This window comes from Onychomys torridus, chromosome 6 (genome assembly GCF_903995425.1).
Source record: "Onychomys torridus chromosome 6, mOncTor1.1, whole genome shotgun sequence".
Classification (NCBI taxonomy): Eukaryota; Metazoa; Chordata; class Mammalia; order Rodentia; family Cricetidae; genus Onychomys; species Onychomys torridus.
In genome coordinates, this window is record NC_050448.1 from 61,900,546 (window position 1) to 61,919,260 (window position 18,715).

At 38.9% G+C, this 18,715-nt stretch overlaps 1 protein-coding gene across 7 annotated transcripts in view; it reads left to right on the forward strand.

The window, feature by feature from the left end:
• The window catches only part of Fbxw7 (F-box and WD repeat domain containing 7), a 164,203-nt gene that overhangs the window by 75,225 nt on the left and 70,263 nt on the right, over positions 1-18,715 (forward strand). For all 7 annotated transcript variants that reach the window (XM_036189869.1, XM_036189868.1, XM_036189867.1 and 4 more), the window contains one exon: positions 12,497-13,078. In XM_036189869.1, coding sequence (XP_036045762.1) covers positions 12,566-13,078 — 513 coding nt within the window. In that variant the 5' untranslated portion in view covers positions 12,497-12,565. The remainder of the gene's footprint in view (positions 1-12,496; positions 13,079-18,715) is intronic.

An 18,715-nucleotide genomic window follows, 5' to 3' on the forward strand; every position in this document is an offset into this window, starting at 1 on the left:
TATAAGTTCCGGTTGCCTAGTACAGTAAACTTTGGTTACAATGGTAGGAAAAGGAAGCAGAGGGTACATGCCAAAAAGAGCATTATATGGCCGTGAGTTAAAGTAATTAAAAATTTAAATTTTAGAAAAGTATATTGGCTGAACTTTGTAGTTCTTAAACTAAACTATGAAAGGATTCCTTTTGTATTAGTTACTTTTTCTGTTGCTGTGATAAAACACCCTTAACCTTAACCAAAGCAACTTAAGGGAGAGTGGGCTGACTCTGGCTACACTTGGTTATGGTCTGTCATGAAAGGGAAGTCCTAGTGCTCAGGTTGCATTCTTAATGTGGAAACAGTGTTGAACTCTTGCTGTCCAGCAACTTCTCTCTTTTTGGTTCTATTTAGGACCCAGCCGAGAAAGTCAATGTACTTCCCAACTTGAGGGTGGACCTTCCAGTTCAGTTAACCTAATCAAGGAGCTAGGTACAGGCATGGCCAAAGGCTGCTTTCCTGAGTGATTCGAGGTCCTATTAATTTGACAATATAAACTGTCACACTTTCTAGCTGATAGTGGAATCTTTGATTTTTTTCCAAGGGATCTCATGATTATGGCCTAGTAGTATATACACGTATTCGTGCATGCTTCTGTGTGTGTGTGTGTGTCTGTGTGTGTGTGTCTGTGTGTGTGTCTGTGTCTGTGTCTGTGTGTGTGTCTGTGTCTGTCTGTCTGCACATATATACAGAGGTCAGGTCAACCTCTGATGTCATTCCTCAGGCACTGCCCACTTAGTTTTTTGAGACAGTGTTTCTCACTGGTCTGGGGCTCATGAATTTGGCTAGATTGGTTGGCCAGTGAACCCCAGGGGTCTTCCTGTCTCCTTTGCTTTGATTAGAAGCATTAGTCATGTCTGACTCTTTTCATGTCGGATCTGGGGATTGATGTCAGGTCTTCAAGCTATGTGGCAAACACTTTACTGGTTGAACTGTCTCTTCAGCCCACATATCTTATTTCTTAATAAGAGAGAAGAATCTTGTGTTTATATATAAGCGCAAGTGGAAACGATTTTCTGACACCTTACAGTTGGAATTCCTGTAGGCTCCTAGAGCAGGTCCCCTTCCCCACTGGTTGAATAGTAGTGTAAGGAGGTGTGTTAAAGTAACTGACTTGAAGATGAATGTTAATATTGTGTGAAATAGTTTCTAGTAGAATCATTAAGACAGACATCACACGTTTTACAGTAGTATGCACTATCAATTTCCATATCTCATTCTGCTCTACTTTAAGATCATCCATGCCATTGTTATCAGGGTTCCTTGGCTCTTTCTTGTGTGCTAGCTGAGAAAATTTGAAATGGGTTTACAGAAGATCTAAGCAAGCCAGTGAAAGTGCACTCTAAATTGACAGGGGAGGGCTGACCAAGAGGGCTGGCCCACAGGTCTCTCAGGCTATGAGGTTGGTTTTTAAATCTTTTCCCGTGTCCACTAGTTATGTCCCCTTCCTTCTCCCCTTTGAGCCATAGCTTTATAAAACAGCTTGTTTTTTAATCTTCTCCCAGTGTATGCACCCAGTGCCAACTTGTTTGTGATCTAGTGTCCTGATGACAGGATCCCATGACCATTTGTCAGCTCTGCTATCCTGTTGCCATAGAGCTAAGATTAAACCATGCAGCCTTACCCAGACCCCTTGGTCCACTGCTCTCATATGACTTCTGCCCATGGTGTGACATCCGAGAATGAAAGTAACTTAAATGACACAGGCCAGATGAAGCTGTGGGGAAGTTCCCATCAGATTGACAGATCTTATCTTTTGCTTTTTAACTGTCACCTTTCACAAACTGTGGCTTTAAAGTGGTGACTAGGTGGTGATGTTCATGGGCAGCTAGCTGAAGCAGATTTGACTGTTCTCTGAAGCAATATAACTTCTACCAGAGGCACAAAACATTCCTGTAGACAAAGCTCCAAGAGAAAATTCCAAAGGGACAGTGATGCTCCAACAGACAGGTGAATTGGAAAAAAAAAAAAAAAAAAAAGATTAAGAACCAGGTATTTGTCTCCTTTGCACTCCAAAAAGAAGCAGAAAGATGGGGAATAGTCTGTTTAATATAAAAAGGCAACGGCTTTTTTTGGGAGCTGTAAAGGTATGCTTGTCATAATATATACAAAGCTCAGAGGATATCAGTCAGGTTAAATAAAAATAATTTCACACTCAGACCCAGCACATAGTAACTGCAGAACAATCAGCCTAAAGAATATATTTAAAATACAACCAGAGAGCAAACGTAATTTACCTAAAAAGAATTAGGCATTTCACTGCATTGGGAGTAGAAGTAGTGTACTCCTGATGATGGTAACTTTAGTGCTGAGAAAAACAGGACGATGTGGTGGTAGGGAAGTGGACATGTAATGGTTCTGTCCATATTTGCTCCTACTAGTTGTTTTGACAGCTGGCAGACCCCTCATGTGACTGTTGCCTACCACATCAGAGTTGTCAAAGGGGGAGTCTTTATGCTGGGTTACCTGAGCCAGAGGATGAGAGTACCTACGTAGACTGTAGTGTCTTTGGAAAGCACTGCCCATTGTAGTGTGCCTGCTGGTCTAGCTTTGCAGCATTTGATGTTTAATTAAAAAGTGTCAGTATACATACTCTAAGCCGTAGTTTCTTTTGTCAGAAAACTTCTCAGCGTTGTAACATTGTTGTATTGTCCAAAAATGTCAGCTATTACCCCTTGGGTTAAGAGGACAGCTACCTATTTTGAAAATTAGCTTAAACTTCGACTCTTTTAGTTACTTTGGAAGTCTGGAGAGACAGATTTTTCCCTGATCTGTGCCTACAAGGCAGCAAGATCCCACCACCTAAAACTCAAAGGCAGTTTTGTATATGCTCAAAGTATTTATTCCCAGAATTCCAAATAAAACATAATTTGGGTAAAGGCAAAACACCCATATCCACGAGGTCTGTGTGGAAAAAAGCAAAGGGAACAGTGTGAACAGGGCACACCAAAGGACCCCAAATGCTTGCTTACTTACAGTGTTCCTTCTTCTTGTCTCCCAGATTACCTACTGGTAGATCTTTGTCCACAGTAACAGAGGGTCTGTACAATTTCACTAATAGACCAGGAGTATCTGGAGCTAAACAAACTCTAATCTAATATGTGCTGAGACCACACTGCAAGGCTCCCTGATTTTGAGCTCTATACTTTCATAGGAGAAATCTCTTGGTACTTTTTGATCAATAAAAGGCAAACAGAATGATGAAGTTTACAGTTACATGTGAGAAATACTTTAATGAAGTCAGATGGTTGTGTTGAGAAAGTAAGTTAGATAATATCATGGTTAGACTTTGATTTTATATCAGCCAGAGAAGCCAAGCAAGTAGAGCTTTCAAGGGAGGAGATTTTTTAACTGGAGTAAAGGAAGAACTTTATGTGTTTAAATTGATTGAAGAAATGCAGTGTATTGCTTGGATTGTGAGAACTGGCTATGTGGATAGTAAGGTCACCTGCTGTGTGGATAGTGCTATTAAAAGTATTTGACCTGTATTAACTTAGTATTTACAATGCTCTTCAAAGTGTATTATTCATATACTGTACTCATCTATACTCAAGACTGAGTTAAGAGAACTTGATGATCTAATGACCCGGCTTCCCATTTTGCTCTGCAGTTGTTAGCTGTTGTCATCTTGGTTCAAGCATTTAAGTCTCTAGAGCCAGTTCTAGGGTCAGTTCTAAAGCTGGTAAACACAGAAGACACATGAGACCCTCCAGAGTTCCACTTGAGAAGTGTAGTGGTCTTTATGTGCCATTGCCACTTCTGAGTACCCGAACAGCAGTTTCAGACTAAAGACCCTTTATACCCTTAGAAATTACTGAAGACGAGGCCACCTAAAACTCTTGTGTGTGTATGTGTGTGTAGTCTATTCTATTCAATAGTAATCTTAGTAAACAAAACACACTTGCCTACTAGAGTCCCGACACCACTGTGAATATTGTCAGTGTGCACTGAGAGAGAAGAGGCAGTGGGGTTCTTGGTGTTTCAAGTGCGGTCAGATGTAGAAGTTTTTCCAGCCTTCCGTGTTCCTTTTGCCTCTTTGTGGTCAATGGCCTCAGATGGACATCCCTGTGAAATGTGAGCTCAGAATGAAGGAGCTTTTCAGTGTGCCCTCTACATATGTTAGGTCCTCATCCTTGGGGTTGTTTGTTTCTTTTTGTTCCTGATACTAGAGATTTTAGCGCACACACACCCTTCTTTGTGAGACAGAGTCTCACAGTGTAATCCAGCCTGGCCTACAAGTAGGTAGTCCTCCTTTTGTCTCTGGAGTGCCAGGGTCAGAGACACGTGTCACTGTGTTCCACTTTAACTTTTAATATTATTAGCTATTACATAACTTCCAGTTACCAGTTTTAAGAAAGCTTTTAAAATAAACTGCCTCATCATGATTTAAGTATCTTGCTTGCCAAAATTCTTCAGAAGAAAAGTATTTCGGATGTTGCATATTCTGAGATTTTGCTTTATTTCTGTAGCCATTATTGATTGATCATCCTAATTTAAAAAACTGAAATCTAAAATGCCCCAGAATCCAAAATTATTGACTCTCATGCTGGCATACAGAAAGTTTCTGATTTGGGAGCAGTTAGACTTCTTGAGATTTTGGAGTATGGGATGTTTAACATACAGCATAGTAAGTACTCAGTGTGTGTGGTAATATCTGTCAACATTGTATATGCACAGGCTCTTCTTAATCTTTAATACTTCTGTGAGACACAGGTACAGTCATTCAGAATCCTCTTGTGTAGATGAGACAGCTGGGATTTAAAGGCATTGAGTGATTTGCCCAATTTTATAGGTAGGTGCTGGTCCAGGTTGTCTGTGTAGCTATTCACTATGAATCCAGGCCTCTCTCTTATCCACCAAGCTTTATAGCCTGGACATTATGTAGCTGTGTGTTTCCCCATCCATTGGCTTTGATAGTTCCAGCAATGGTCTATGTTTTTTTAAAAATATTTTTTTGTTACCATTTCTTATTTTTGCCCTCAACGTAAAACAACTCTGCTGGAACTGGAATGGCTTATCTTTGATCACAATATGGTGTAGCTTTTATAGCTTTGGGAGTGGAACTCAGAAGGGCAAATATGTTGCAGTAGATGGTCAGTGCTTAGGAATTTTGAACCTTTTTTTTTTTCACCTGTGATGCAGCATGTATGTCAAAGGTTTACTCTGACAGTAGCATTATACTTTATATATACAGCACCCAACAAGCACCTGGCATAACATAAAATTCAGTAGGAGACAATTGTTACTTTTCAGTTGTTTGGGGGAACTAGAAGACAGCAAGATGAAGAAGCTGGATATCCTCTTTGTGTTAGAATCTAGACTTTGATTGTCATTATTTTGCTTTAAAAATAATTTCAGATGTCAAAGTCCTTTTAATTAAATGTAAATACAGTGCTTACTTAAATTCATATGCAGCTTTAAAAGCACTTTGTAACTACTAAGCAAGGGTGTATTAGTTACTTTTCCGATTGCTGTGATAAAACATCACGACCAAGGCAAGTTTCAGAAGAAAGTGTATGTTTGGACTTAGGGTTCCAGAGGGCTAGTCCATTATGGCAGGGAATTGTGGCAGCAGAAACAGCCGAGAGCTCACTTCTCAAACCACAAGCAGGAAGCAGAGAGCAAACCGAAAGTCCAGCCCTAATGACACACTTTTTCCAGCAAGGCCACCGTTCCCAAGCCTCCCCAATTAGTGCCACCAACTGGCAAACAAAAATTCAGATGCCAAAGACTGTGGGGGGACATCTAATCCAAACCATCACTGAGGGCAATAGGATTGCATGCATGAGTTTTGGGGTATGCACAATAAGGTGAGGCGACGTCGCCACTTACCAAGACCAATGAGTCTTAGCTTCTTGCCTGCTAACATTTTTATTTTCTGTATCCTGAGTGTCTTAGTTGGTAATGCAGGAAATAGATTGATAGCATTTTCTGTATCATAGCTCCTTAATTGGTAGTTTAGGAATTGGATAGTGTTTTCTTTTTTATTTCTTCCATTTTCTTATTTTGAGTTAGTGCTTGAATCTTGTCTAAGCAAGAAGAATAATTTGAAATGAAGGAAATGGACTCAGAAATTTGAAGATCTATATACCAACCCTTTGAACAAATGTGAAAACCAAAATGTGGTTTTGGAGGGCCATGACCACCCTTATCTTCTTAGTTGCTTGAGTGTCTGAGGTTAGTGGTGAAATCCTTTTGCAGCCTCCACTGTGATGAGGAATTCAAGCTGTGACCAACCCACGATGCTAGGTGATGCTGCTACTTACTTTTAGGGTAACTATACAACACATTGTACTGAAACTGAGTGTACCTCCAAGTTGGAGAGCACTCACAATTTCTGCCTTGTTAGGTTGGTGCAGAGGTACTGTTTTGTACCCTGAAAAATCTGAAAAGTGTCTTGTGTGAAAAATAGAGATTATTGCAATTAGAATCTATTTTAATGATTCATCATTAAGACACTGTTACTTTATTTCTGCACAGATGGAGATCTTTTTAAGAGAATCAGAATTTCTTACCATGTAGAGCTCACAGTCTCTGTTAGAAAAAACATTGGGGATTTAGCTCAGTGGTAGAGTGCTTGCCTAGCAAGCGTAAGATTGGGTTCGATCCTCAGCTGAAAAAAAAAAAATAGAATTATAACTAATGTTCTAAGTGGCTTTGGCTTTTTATGGTGATGGTGGTTTGGCCACCACAGTGTTGATGGGTAAGAGGGACCAGACCAGAAGGAAATGCAGATAACCTGGTTTCTACCCATAGTTGTATTGCCTTTCCAAATCTTTCCTATTCGTAGTGCTAAAAGTCAAACTAATAAGAAAAACTATTTTCTTCCTAATTGTAAGTTATTGTCAGTAGCTGCTGCACTGTTTATTGTAGGTGCAGGGCTTTATGCCTTTGGTCAGTATTCTCTCTTTTTCTAGTCCATAGTGTATGAAAACACTCTTGTGCAGGGCAGTGAGACAGTGTCGTCCTTGGTATGTCCATGAATCCTTCGTGCCAAGAGTTTGGAGGAAGGAAATGACTGTCTCTGAGACTGTCTGAAGAAACTGTTTGGGTAGTAGATAGTCTTAGAGGAATATGCCAAGGAGAGCAAGGAGAGCAGTCCAGACAGGAGTTCTTAAAAAGGAGTAGATAAGTCCGGGGGCAGCATGGATTTGGTAGAGTTGTAACTACAGGCGTAACAAATGAAGACTCAGGTATGACACAAGAGGGGCAAGCACTAGTCACAGAGAACATGATTCTTGGTTTTAAAAAGCAAATTGTAGGAAAAGATTTCCCCCTTTATGTTTTAAAACCAATAGTTGCCATATTAAAATGATAGCTAAGTTGGGAATCTCGTTAAGGAAATAGATTCATCTCTGGTTCTCTACAAATACTGTTTTTCATACTTCAGTGATAGATTTATTTTGAAGTTCAAAATGTTCCTACAAAATGATTGTGTGGCAGAGTGGAGAGAACAGCTAAAAGGGTTTGAATCCATAGTGGTTACTTCCCAGTCTCCTTGTGATGATGGTGCTGAACAAGGCTTTCTTTAAAGATGCCGAGTTGCTTTTGAAGCTGAGCAGGTTCTGGGTCTCACCAGTCCTGCAGTCACTGGCTCTCTAGAGAGAGGCTTCAAATGCTTCACCTAGGGCTGTTGCTTATATAACTCGCTCATATTCTCTATCAAAATGTACCTGCTAGGGAACACTGACAGTGAGCGTTGGCCTGACTCTTCCATTCCAGGAGCTGTGCGTTTGTAGAAATCTGTCATTTTGTCTATTGAATTGGAAAAATCTGGGTTTTAATCCTGTTCCCTGATGAGATTTTATCTGATGTTGTAGGGAAGTCCTTACTCATGAGGATATGGAATCCCAGGCTAACACCTTCCTCAGCATTTAGCAGCATACTCATAGTAAGAGAAAAGCAAATAGAGAAGTTTGTATTGCCTTCAATTTTACGCACAAGCACACACACACAAATACATATACACATGTGTATATGTATTTGTGGATATATGTATATATGTTTAAATTGAGATGCTTTAACATAACATTGAAAGCATAAGTAAGTCCTAAACAACATGTATACTTATATACCTAGCACATCAGTCAAAATACAGACTCACTCCAGACAAAATTTAAAAAATTCTTTTTTAAAGTATGTATTTTAAGTGTATGTGTGTATCTGTATGTGGAATAGTGCTCATGAGTACAGTGTCTGGAGAGGCCAGAAGAGGATGTTGGATTTCCTGGAGGTGGAGTAACAGGCAGTTGTGAACTGCCCATTTTGGATGTTGGGAACCAAACTCTGGTCCTCTGGAAGAGCAGCAAGTGCTTTTAACCTCACAGAGTCATCTTTCTAGCTCCGAGAAAATTCTTTTAAGCACCACTTCAGTCCATCTCTACTACACTTAGAAAACTTCTATACTTTCATATCATTGTAAATAGTTTGAAATTAAAAAAATTGTGGGTCAATGGAATTTTGCAATATTTCTTTTTTGTCTTTGTGTATGTGTATGCGTGTTTGTATGGTGTATGTGCCCATGTGTGTGCAGGTTCACATTGCTGTGTATGCACAGAGGCCAAGGGAGACCTTTGAGTGTCTTGTCCTACCATTTTCCACCATATTTCCCTGAGACGGGCTCTCTTACCCAGTTTGGAGTTAGGCTGGTGGTGAGCAAACCCAAGCAGTTTCTTGTCTCTGTCCCCCTCCGTCCATGACACTGATAAAGTGGTTAGGTTAGTTGCCCTGCAAGCCCCAGGAATTCATTTGTCTTGTCCTCCCCACTGTGGGATTGCAAGTGTGCACCATCACATCCAAGTTTTTTTACATGTGTTCTAAGGAAACTGAGGTCTCATACTTCCATGACAAGGAGTATACCAACTGAACTGTCTTCCCAGCTACCAACTTCTATTAATATTTGCTTTCTTTTGTGGGGAAAAGTTAAACATGTAAATGTTTGTAATTTGCCACCAAGATTTGACATTTCTGGTTCTTGCAGTGAGTCAATAGATGGAAAAGAGTGATTGGGGCACATGGTAGACATGACTAGTGATGCTACTAAATTAAGTTCAGGTGCATGAACTTTGTTAAGCAGGACTAGAGAGCTGAGATTGATTGTGGAGTTAGCAAATACTGAGCACCTATTTGGATGCATAGGTACGTCCTAAGCAGCAAGGGCTGGTCTAGTGCTGCTGTGTGTTTAGTGCTGGAGGGAAAGGCAAGACAAGGGGAGGAGGGCATGGTGTAGGGGCTTGTTACCTGTTTTAGTGGGCTAGTGAGAGTGTGCATTTGTGTGCAGGGTTCATGCCACACAGAGGCCAGAACTTGATGCTGAGTGTCTTCCTGTATTGCTCTCCAACTTCTATTTTTTAACAGGGTCTCTCAGTGAACCATGGAGTTTACAGTTTCCTCTGGATTGGCAGGCTAACAAATGCCTAGAATCTGCCTGTTGCTCCCCTGCTCAGCATTGTGGTTATAAGCTTGCTCTGATATGCTAGCATTTACATAAGTGCTGGACATTTGATCTCAGATCCTCAATGCTTGGAAAGCAAGCATTTTACCCACTGAACCATGTTATCAGCCTACCTGTGGCCCTTTTATAGCCATATGTGGACATGTACATGACCGCCCCCCCACCAAAAAAAAAAAAAAATGAACCCAGTTGACATGCATGTATAGCTGGAGAGCTTCTCTCCAGCCCCCACCAAGCCCCGTTAGTCCAATAGCCCACTTATAAAATAAACACACAGACCACAGACACTTATATTATTTAAACTGCTTGGCCATTAGCTCAGGCCTACCATTGTCTAGCTCTTACTCTTATATTCAGCCTATTTCTATTAATCTATACTTGGCCACGTGGCTTGTGGCTTACTAGTACCTTACATCTTCCTTGTCCTGGTGGCCGATCAAAGTGTCTCTCCGCCTCAGCCTTCTACTTCACAGCATCCTCTTCTCTACTTGTCTCACCTATACTTCTGCCTGGCTACTGGCCAATCAGTATTTTATTTATACAGAGCGATATCCACAGCATGCATGTGTCAACAAGACAATGCTTTACCTTCTTGTTTAAGCGCCACACCATAAACAGGTGTCCTTTTCATGGTCTGTACTGAAATATATTTCTCATTTTTGTGACTTTTGTTGATTGTGTTGTCTAAAATGACCCTAGTCATACAACTAAATCACCCTCTAATGTTTGAGAAAGATTGTGAAGCTACCTTATAGAGAAAATAATGGATGTTAGATAAGTCTCATTCAGATAGGTTTTATACTTGTTGGGCATGAGTTCAATGTTGAGTCCATTATATACATTAAATAAGGTGTTTTTAGTCAGAAGTGGAGTTCTGGTAGATAAACAGTGTTGTGATACAGAGGCTGATGGGAACCATTTTCCCCAAGAGCAATGGCTCAGGATTGACTAATTTGGTGACTAAAGTGACTAAACCAAACATGATGACCACAAAGAGAATTAACTGTGTTTAGTTAACAGTGGTGACCTAGAGGGACTTTAGTATTGTGAGTGTTTTATTATCCCTACTCTGCCTGAAACAATAGTTTCAGGCATGTTTAATATTTCCTTTTAGCCTTGTAATGTGAAATCTTACTTTACTGTGGGTTCTAGTCAAAAAATGCTAAATGTCATTGCTTGATGCATGCAGAAACATGTAATAGATTTTGTTGTTTTATAATTTATTCTTGGTAGTATTTGGGATTAGGTAAAGAAACAATTGTAAATACTTCCCTCCAGTCTGAAGTGGATGCTTGTTTTAAAGTTAATAATCTGTGAACACTGCATTGATTCTGGTGTTAGAGAAGGCAACATCCATGTTTGAGCATACTCTTGTTAGTTTTACCATGTGCTTCTTGTAGACTAAGAAGGTTTAGTTTTACAAGTTCGCATTTGGACTGAACCTCTGTTGTCTAATGTTTAGTTAGGAACGTTTCTAGTTTGAAAATTGTAAGGTTTTGCCAGTATAATTTACATTCTCATCATGTCCAGTTGTCAAGAAATAGTGCAGCATTTGATAATTGTACAGTATAAAAACATATTAGCTATCAGATTTCATTTTTCTGAGCTCCAGTTAAACCTCATTAGATATTGATAAAAACATAAGTTCTGTTATATATATATATATATATATATATATATATATATATATATATATACTTCTGCTGGTATGACATAGGAGAACATTTAAAAATATTAAACTTGAAATTTTCATTTTAAACACAATAAAATACTGTTCGTTGATGGTTGTATTTTATATGAGTGTTCTGATACATACAAAGCTTTCTCTAAAATGTTGAAAATTAGTTTGTAAAACAAAAATGCATTTTTTGAAGCTTAATTTTAACCTTTTCTATATGAAAATGTCAAAGTTCAGGTTCTAGTTTTTTTTTTTTTTATGAATGTAATGTGAAATTATTTTAGGTAAACTTGAACTTGATCAACTATCAGCAAAGAATGTGCTGCATAATGATCACACCGAAAATGCAACATGAAATATTAGAGCCTATACTAAGTAGCAAAAGAAAACATACTCAATGTGTAAAATTTGAGATGGGTTTGAAGTATCTGTAATACCATTGCTTAAGATGCAAGTGTTTTGTAATAACACCATGCAGTCCTTGTGCAATCTGGAAATTATACTGCAGTATGTACTTTTCATGTAAGTTTTCTTGCAGCAAAGTATATAAGCGCCCAGTCCTCAACATACTTTTTAAATGGATCATGTCTTGGACACAAATTGTAGCTCGAGGACTATTTGACTCATTCTCTCTCCTTCTCCCCTGCTCTCCTCTCTGCGTCCATGAGCATCTTCTGTGTTATTTTTTTCCTTTCCTGTTTCAGGATTACTTCCTTAGGATAGATTGCCAGAAGTGGAGTTACTGGGTCAGAGGGTATGGACCTAAGAACTTTCTGCTTTTGTATTTTTAATTACAATTTTAAAATTTGTTGTTCAGCTGATTTATATTCATTGTGGAAGATAGAAATCACAATGATTGTGCTTCTTATCTGAAGGCAAGAGTTTGTGATCAGAGGAGCTTGGGGAATTGCCAGGTTAATACAGCTTTTTGAAGGGGATTTACTTCAACATTTCATGAACTCAGCTGGGCACTTGATGGGTGGTTTTGTTTTGGTTTTTGTTTGTGTGGATATGTTTAATATTTAGTGAATGGTTTATACAGGCCATGGTTTCTGAATTAATGGTTTAAGATTTAAAATTGTTTTATTGGCTAAGTTATATCATACTGATCAAAACAACTACCAAGCTTTTAGAGGTATATGAAAAAGATTGATAAAGGTCTTTATATGAGTTTTTAAAAATGTTATAACTTACTTAATTTAAAACTTTACTAAAATTTATGTGACTGCTTTCCACAGTCTTTAATTGTACTTAGATGATAGGCATGTGACTCAAAAGTAGACGACAGCATAGATTGTACAAATCTTATTTATCCCCCATTTCCTCCTACAGAATGTGAAAACCTTTGCATCTTCTGACAGTCTAGCCAAGGTCCAAGAAGTAGCAAGCTGGCTTTTGGAAATGAATCAGGAACTGCTCTCTGTGGGCAGCAAACGACGACGAACTGGAGGCTCTCTGAGAGGGAATGCTTCCTCAAGCCAGGTAGATGAGGAGCAGATGAATCGCGTGGCAGAGGAGGAACAACAGGAGCAACAGAGACACCAAGAGGCGGAGCACACTGCACGGAATGGTGAACTTGTGGGCGCAGACCCGAGACCTGGAGACCAGAATGATTCCCAGCAAGGGCAAGTGGAAGAGAACAATAACCGCTTCATTTCAGTAGATGAGGACTCTTCGGGAAACCAGGAAGAGCAAGAGGAAGATGAAGAGCATGCAGGGGAACAGGAGGAGGAGGAGGAGGAAGAGGAGGAGGAGGAGGAGGAGATGGACCAGGAGAGTGACGATTTTGATCAGTCTGATGACAGTAGCAGAGAAGATGAACATACGCACAATAGCAGTGTCACAAACTGTAGTAGTATCGCGGAGCTGCCCCTTCACCAGCTCTCTTCCCCATTCTATACAAAGACAACCAAAGTGAGTATCTTCATATCCTTTCGTCTCACACACTGCTGTGCTGTTTCGGTGTCATGAAATCATTCTCAGAGTCTTTGGAACATTGCTAACGAGCTTCACGTGTGTAACAACTTTATTAAGTTTTAGTTTGTTAAAGGTATCAGACAGTGTTATAAATTGGAGTGCTGGTAAGAGTGCAACCTGATTGCAAAATACGGAGGAAAATGATCTTGCTTACCACAAAAAATTACCAGCTTCAGATTGCTGCTGAAGTGGTTTGTGTGAGTGTGCAGGGCTGTCATGAAACATAATGTGTATAAATCAAATAATGGAGAATCTTTTTATTTGCAAAATAGCTAATGTATTCATAGGCTGTATTTTTACCAGAGTTACTCTAATATGTAAGTTACTGCAAATCATTGAAAATAGTTCTGTTTCATTATCCAAAAGTTAACTGGGACTCAGGAATGTCCATGTAGAACATCCTTAGAGGGTAAACTGTTGTAGAGATTGTTTTTGAGTAATAATAGCTCACTCGTTTACAGACATAAAAACAAACACCATCTATAGTACACATCCTTTTACTTCTTATTTGCTGATTTTTAATTCAACAATGAATCATTGGATTTTACTTATAAATAGTTACAATTTTAACAGCATCTATTTCAATACAGTTTGACTTGGAACACAGTGTCTGATACATTTGGCTTAAAATTCAATTTGCTGAATCTGTGTTGTTTTAGTTTGTTTAAAAAAAAAAACAACTGTGTCAGAGAAAGTGTCTGTGTAATTTCAATAGCCTACTCCCATGTTATTTTATTTCTTTTCAGGTGTTTTCTATCCCGGTGATGGACAGACCCATTTGGATTAACTCTTAGTTGTAGGGAGTCTCTGTTCTTTACTAGAAAGATACACTCCATTTTCATTAAGTTTTGTTTTTATGGAAATGTACAGTTAAATGAAAATAAATAAATAAAAAAGAAAGGAGAGGGACTGGAGAAATGACTCAGAGGTTAAGAGCACTGGCTGCTCTTCCAGAGGTCCTGAGTTCAATTCCCAGCAACCACATGGCAGTTCACAACTGTCTGTAATGAGATCTGGTGCCCTCTTCTGGTCTGCAAGGATACATGCAGGCAGAACACTGTAGACATAATAGATAAATAAATAGATAGATAGATAGATAGATAATAAACAAATAAACAAACAAATAAATCTTGAAAAAAAAAGAAAGAAAGGAAAGGATGACTGCTCCTAGGAATGGTGGTAGAGAAATTTTATTATAGATAAAAGGGAGAGTGTAAGTAGAGGCAGGGACAGGGACATCCGGGAAACTCAAGTGGACATGACCAGCCTGAGCTGGGCCATGTGGGGAGAGGGTGAGGGGAAGGGAGAGAGGAGAGGGAAACCAGGCAAAGCAGCCAGGAGGTCCAAAGCACAAAAGGCGAGAAACCAAAATGTCTGGATTATATAGAGACAAGCCTCTGGGAGAAGGACAGCCCAACTCCTGAGCTGGAGAGCTCAGGGTAGAGGGTGGGGTATGTGAGTCATACCCTGTAACAGGTAGGGACTGAGGGATGCTGGGAGAACCTGGTGGCCAGGTCCAGCTTGGTGTGTTAAATAGGCACCTCAGCCAGATGTCCTGAGTTTGAAACTTAACATCAGTAAACAGTGTAGATTAGAAATTCCAGGCCAACCTAATACTAAAAGCCACGGCTATTGGTAGTCAGGATTTGCTGTTTATTCAATTCCTGTGATAGATGAGAAACTTGAGGTCTATAGAGAGAGCCAGATGGTTCATTCCATACCACACTTGTTTTTAGGTTTTGTTTTTTTCATGTTTAGATTTCTTTTCTTGAGAATAGATTTTTTCTTCATACAATATATTCTGATGATGCTTCACCTCCCCCAGCTCTCCAAAATCTTTCCAACCTCCCCTCCCATCCAAATCGACACCCTTTCTAGCTTTCCATAGAAAACAAACAAGAATCTATAGAAAATAATAAAATAAAACATGATAAAACAAAAACAAATGAACTGGAATAGGACAGAAAAAACAAACAAGCAAACAGAAGAAAAAAAAAAAACAACCAAAAACCAAGCATAAGAAACAGAGACACACATGTTCATACACACAGGAATCCCATTAAAAACACAGAACTGGAAACCATATATATAATCAATCATTCACAGGATCTGTCTGTGAGGTAAAAAGAAAAAAAAGTACCCTGACAAAGTATTATGAGACAAAGAACCTCCAAAGCTAACATTGAGTTCATTTGTGTGTTTACTGCTGGGCAGGGGACCTTCCCTTAAGAGTACTTTGTTTCCCCAGTGAGACTCTGTTAGAGAAAACTAATCTTTTCATTTACATGTGGTTTTCCATTGCAGATAGCTTCTGGATTAGGGATGAGTGCTGGTTCTCTCAGCTCTGGGATCCCATCTGGCACAAACCTGTGCAGGCCCTGTCCACGTTCTTAATACCAAAAAATTTTATTCTTGATATGCCCAGTTTCTAAGAACCTTTCTTTTTCTATGTGGTATGCTGCCCCCTATGGTAGAATGTAACGAACAGTACAAGAGTATTTTCCAAGTGGGAACGGGTTTAGTATTATGAAGCGACCTCCGCTCCTCTTAGAACCACCTGAGAACCCAGGTAACTGCTTTTCTTGTGATATTTAACAAGACATCATTGAAGATGCGAGGCTGCAAGACTGAAGTTGAAAGAGGAAGAAGCGATCATGAGAAAGAAGTTTGGGGCTGGTTACTCTAGAGTCCATCAAACATGCTTCTGACCTAGGAGTCCTATGCTAGCTGTTTGTCTCAGTGTAAGTAGTCTTCCCAAAGTTCGAGAGCCAGCTTATTTGGACAGTTATGAGTATCTGTCTCTTCAGGTTTTAACTGTGTTAACAGCTTACAACATCTTAATTTTTTATTTTCTCAAGATTCTTAGCTCATATTGAATCTTTGACATGAAAATTTTCATACAGATTATTAACTCTTGTTACTGTTTTATTTTTATTAGCTCAATTTCAGCTAACAATGAAAAGCAAATGCGACTACCAGACATCAAGTCTTTATTCTTCTGATCTTTTCATGAAAACAAGCATGTTTGGGAAGTCATTTCTGATGCTTCCATCTGGAACTTCGTTTCTTATCTCAGATTGTTCTACTCATCTTGATTCTTAGATTTTTTTTTCTATTATCTGTTTTTATCCATTTGCCTCCAATAAGAACTATGTATATACATGAATACATATGCAACGTAGTATGTTGACTAGATTGTGTCTTTAGGCTCTAAACAGTAGAGGATAAGCAGGGTCAAGTCACATATGCCTGTAGTCCTGGGGACCAGAGAGAAGGGCTTTAGACCATAAGTTTGAAGGTGGCCAGGACCAGGATCAAGGTAACAGTTGTGTGGTGGCTCTACTAGAGTTGGAACTGCCAGAAAACTTTATAGACTAATGTGGCCAACAGCTGAAACTTGAAGGTAATTACCTAAGTTATGTTACTCCCTAGAGAATGACGTTCTCCACAGAAAGTCCAAGGCCTATTTTTGCCCATAAGTCTAAAGTTCTGTTAGGTATAGGCATTTCTAGAAAGCAGTTGTCTTATACAACACTTGTTAGGATATACGACTCCTTGAGTGGCTGTGTCCTTGCCTTGTAAATGAGAAGAAATGGAAATGGGGTGGGGTGGGGTCTGGCTTAACTTGATTTAGAATATGGAACAGATGATGGAACAGGGGAAGGGGCAGCCCAGAAGGCATGAGATGGGTTCCCTTAACACAAGGAGTGATAGCTCTTGGTATTGGAGCTTGGGTTCTGACTGAAATGTAGGCTAGTGTAGTTGGAAGTTTTTCTGTCCTGATCAACCACTCCCTGTCCTGGTAGCTGCTTCCAAATTACCACACAGAGGCATAATATTATTTATAAATGCTTGACCAAGCTTGTTACTAGCTAACTCTTACATTTAAATTAAATAATATTTCTATATATGCTTTGCCATGTGGCTCATGACTTGTTAACTCATTTTCTACACATCCTGCTTGCTCAGCGGCTGGCTGACATCTCTGATTATCTTCTTCTTCCTAGAGTCTTCTGTTCCTGGCAGTCCCACCTGTACTTCCTGCCTGGCTGCCAGCCTGTCAACTTTTTATTAACCAATGAGAGTAATACATATTCACGTGTATAGAAGGATTATTCCACCGCATTTCCCCCCTTTTTGTCTAATTAAAAAGGAAGGTTTTAACTTTAACATAGTAACATTATATACAACAAAAGCAGTTATCAAGTAAGAATTACAGTTACAATGTCCAGTCTGTTTGTATTTGGCAAAATTAGAGAAAATACTCTATTATCTAACTTACCTTGGTGAGTTTAAAATTTTATATCTAATTTACCTTTTATCATAACTAAAGAAAACAATAACTATCTAGTCTTCAACTCCAACGAAGACCCCAGAAGGGTGAAATGTTACCTAATGGCAGGGACCTCAGGCTGCCTGGACAGTCACCCAAAGTTCCTCTGCAACATTGGGCCACCCAACTCTGGCCTACAGGCCTAGCATATTTGACAGACTTTCCTGTGAAGCAGGGAATTCTGAAGGACTGTCTTAACTGTCTTGGCAAAGTTTGGCAGTCACCTTTCTTGTGTTCTGATGGTCCATTTTGGACAGTAAACTGTCAGCATTTGAGGCAAGGACAGTTTCTTTGCCCACATGGCTAGCTTTTGCCATAAATAAACATAATCCATATGGAGTTTCTTCGATGCCATATTCTCTGAAGTAGCAGACATGCCTTACTGCCATGAAAAGCCTTAGGTTATTAAACATATTAAATGCCATATTCTGTAGGTCTTTGAACTGTTTGAAGACCATATCTGTATCTAAATATATCTGTTTAACCTTGAAAACATACCTAACATGACTAAAGTTTGACTCTTATAAATGACTATTAACCTGTATTTCTTAATTATACATTACATTTTTAAATGAGCTGTATAAGCACAATAACCTAAACAAAAGTAGCAGTATACATACAGTATATCCAAGTTAACTTTAAATTTGTATCAATAAACAAAAATCAATACCAATGTAAAATATTTAAGATTAATAGTTGTTTTTTGGATTAAAGTATATTCAATAATGTACTTTATTATCCTATCATTGTACCTCTTATCCTATCATTTCTATATCCTATCTTTCCTTCCTTTATAAATAGATTTTTGAATCTAATTCCTTTGGTTAGTTTTTTGTTTTGTTTTGTTTTTACCATGACCAATAATAATTTGCAAACACTCCTACCCCCCAACAAAGACAAACATCTGTAATCCATTTTTTTGGAAAGTGGGCATAGTTCTCTAAACTACTTCCTGTTGACTGGGGGTACTAGTAGTCTTTGGGAGACCCTGAGAAAATTCAAGATTATAACCAAGTCCTGACTGAAGTATTCTATGAGGCTGGATCATCTCAGTCAGCAGCCTTGAAACTGTTCTGGATGTTGAATCACCTGGGCCATCCGGTTTTTACTGGTGTCTGGTTTCTTTGCTCTGAAAATATGCAAACTTTTAAAGGTAACATACATATTTGTATTAATTTAAGTATAGACTGTGCACTGTATACAATTCAGCCAAAGATGATAATTTTGTTATGTGTTTGAGC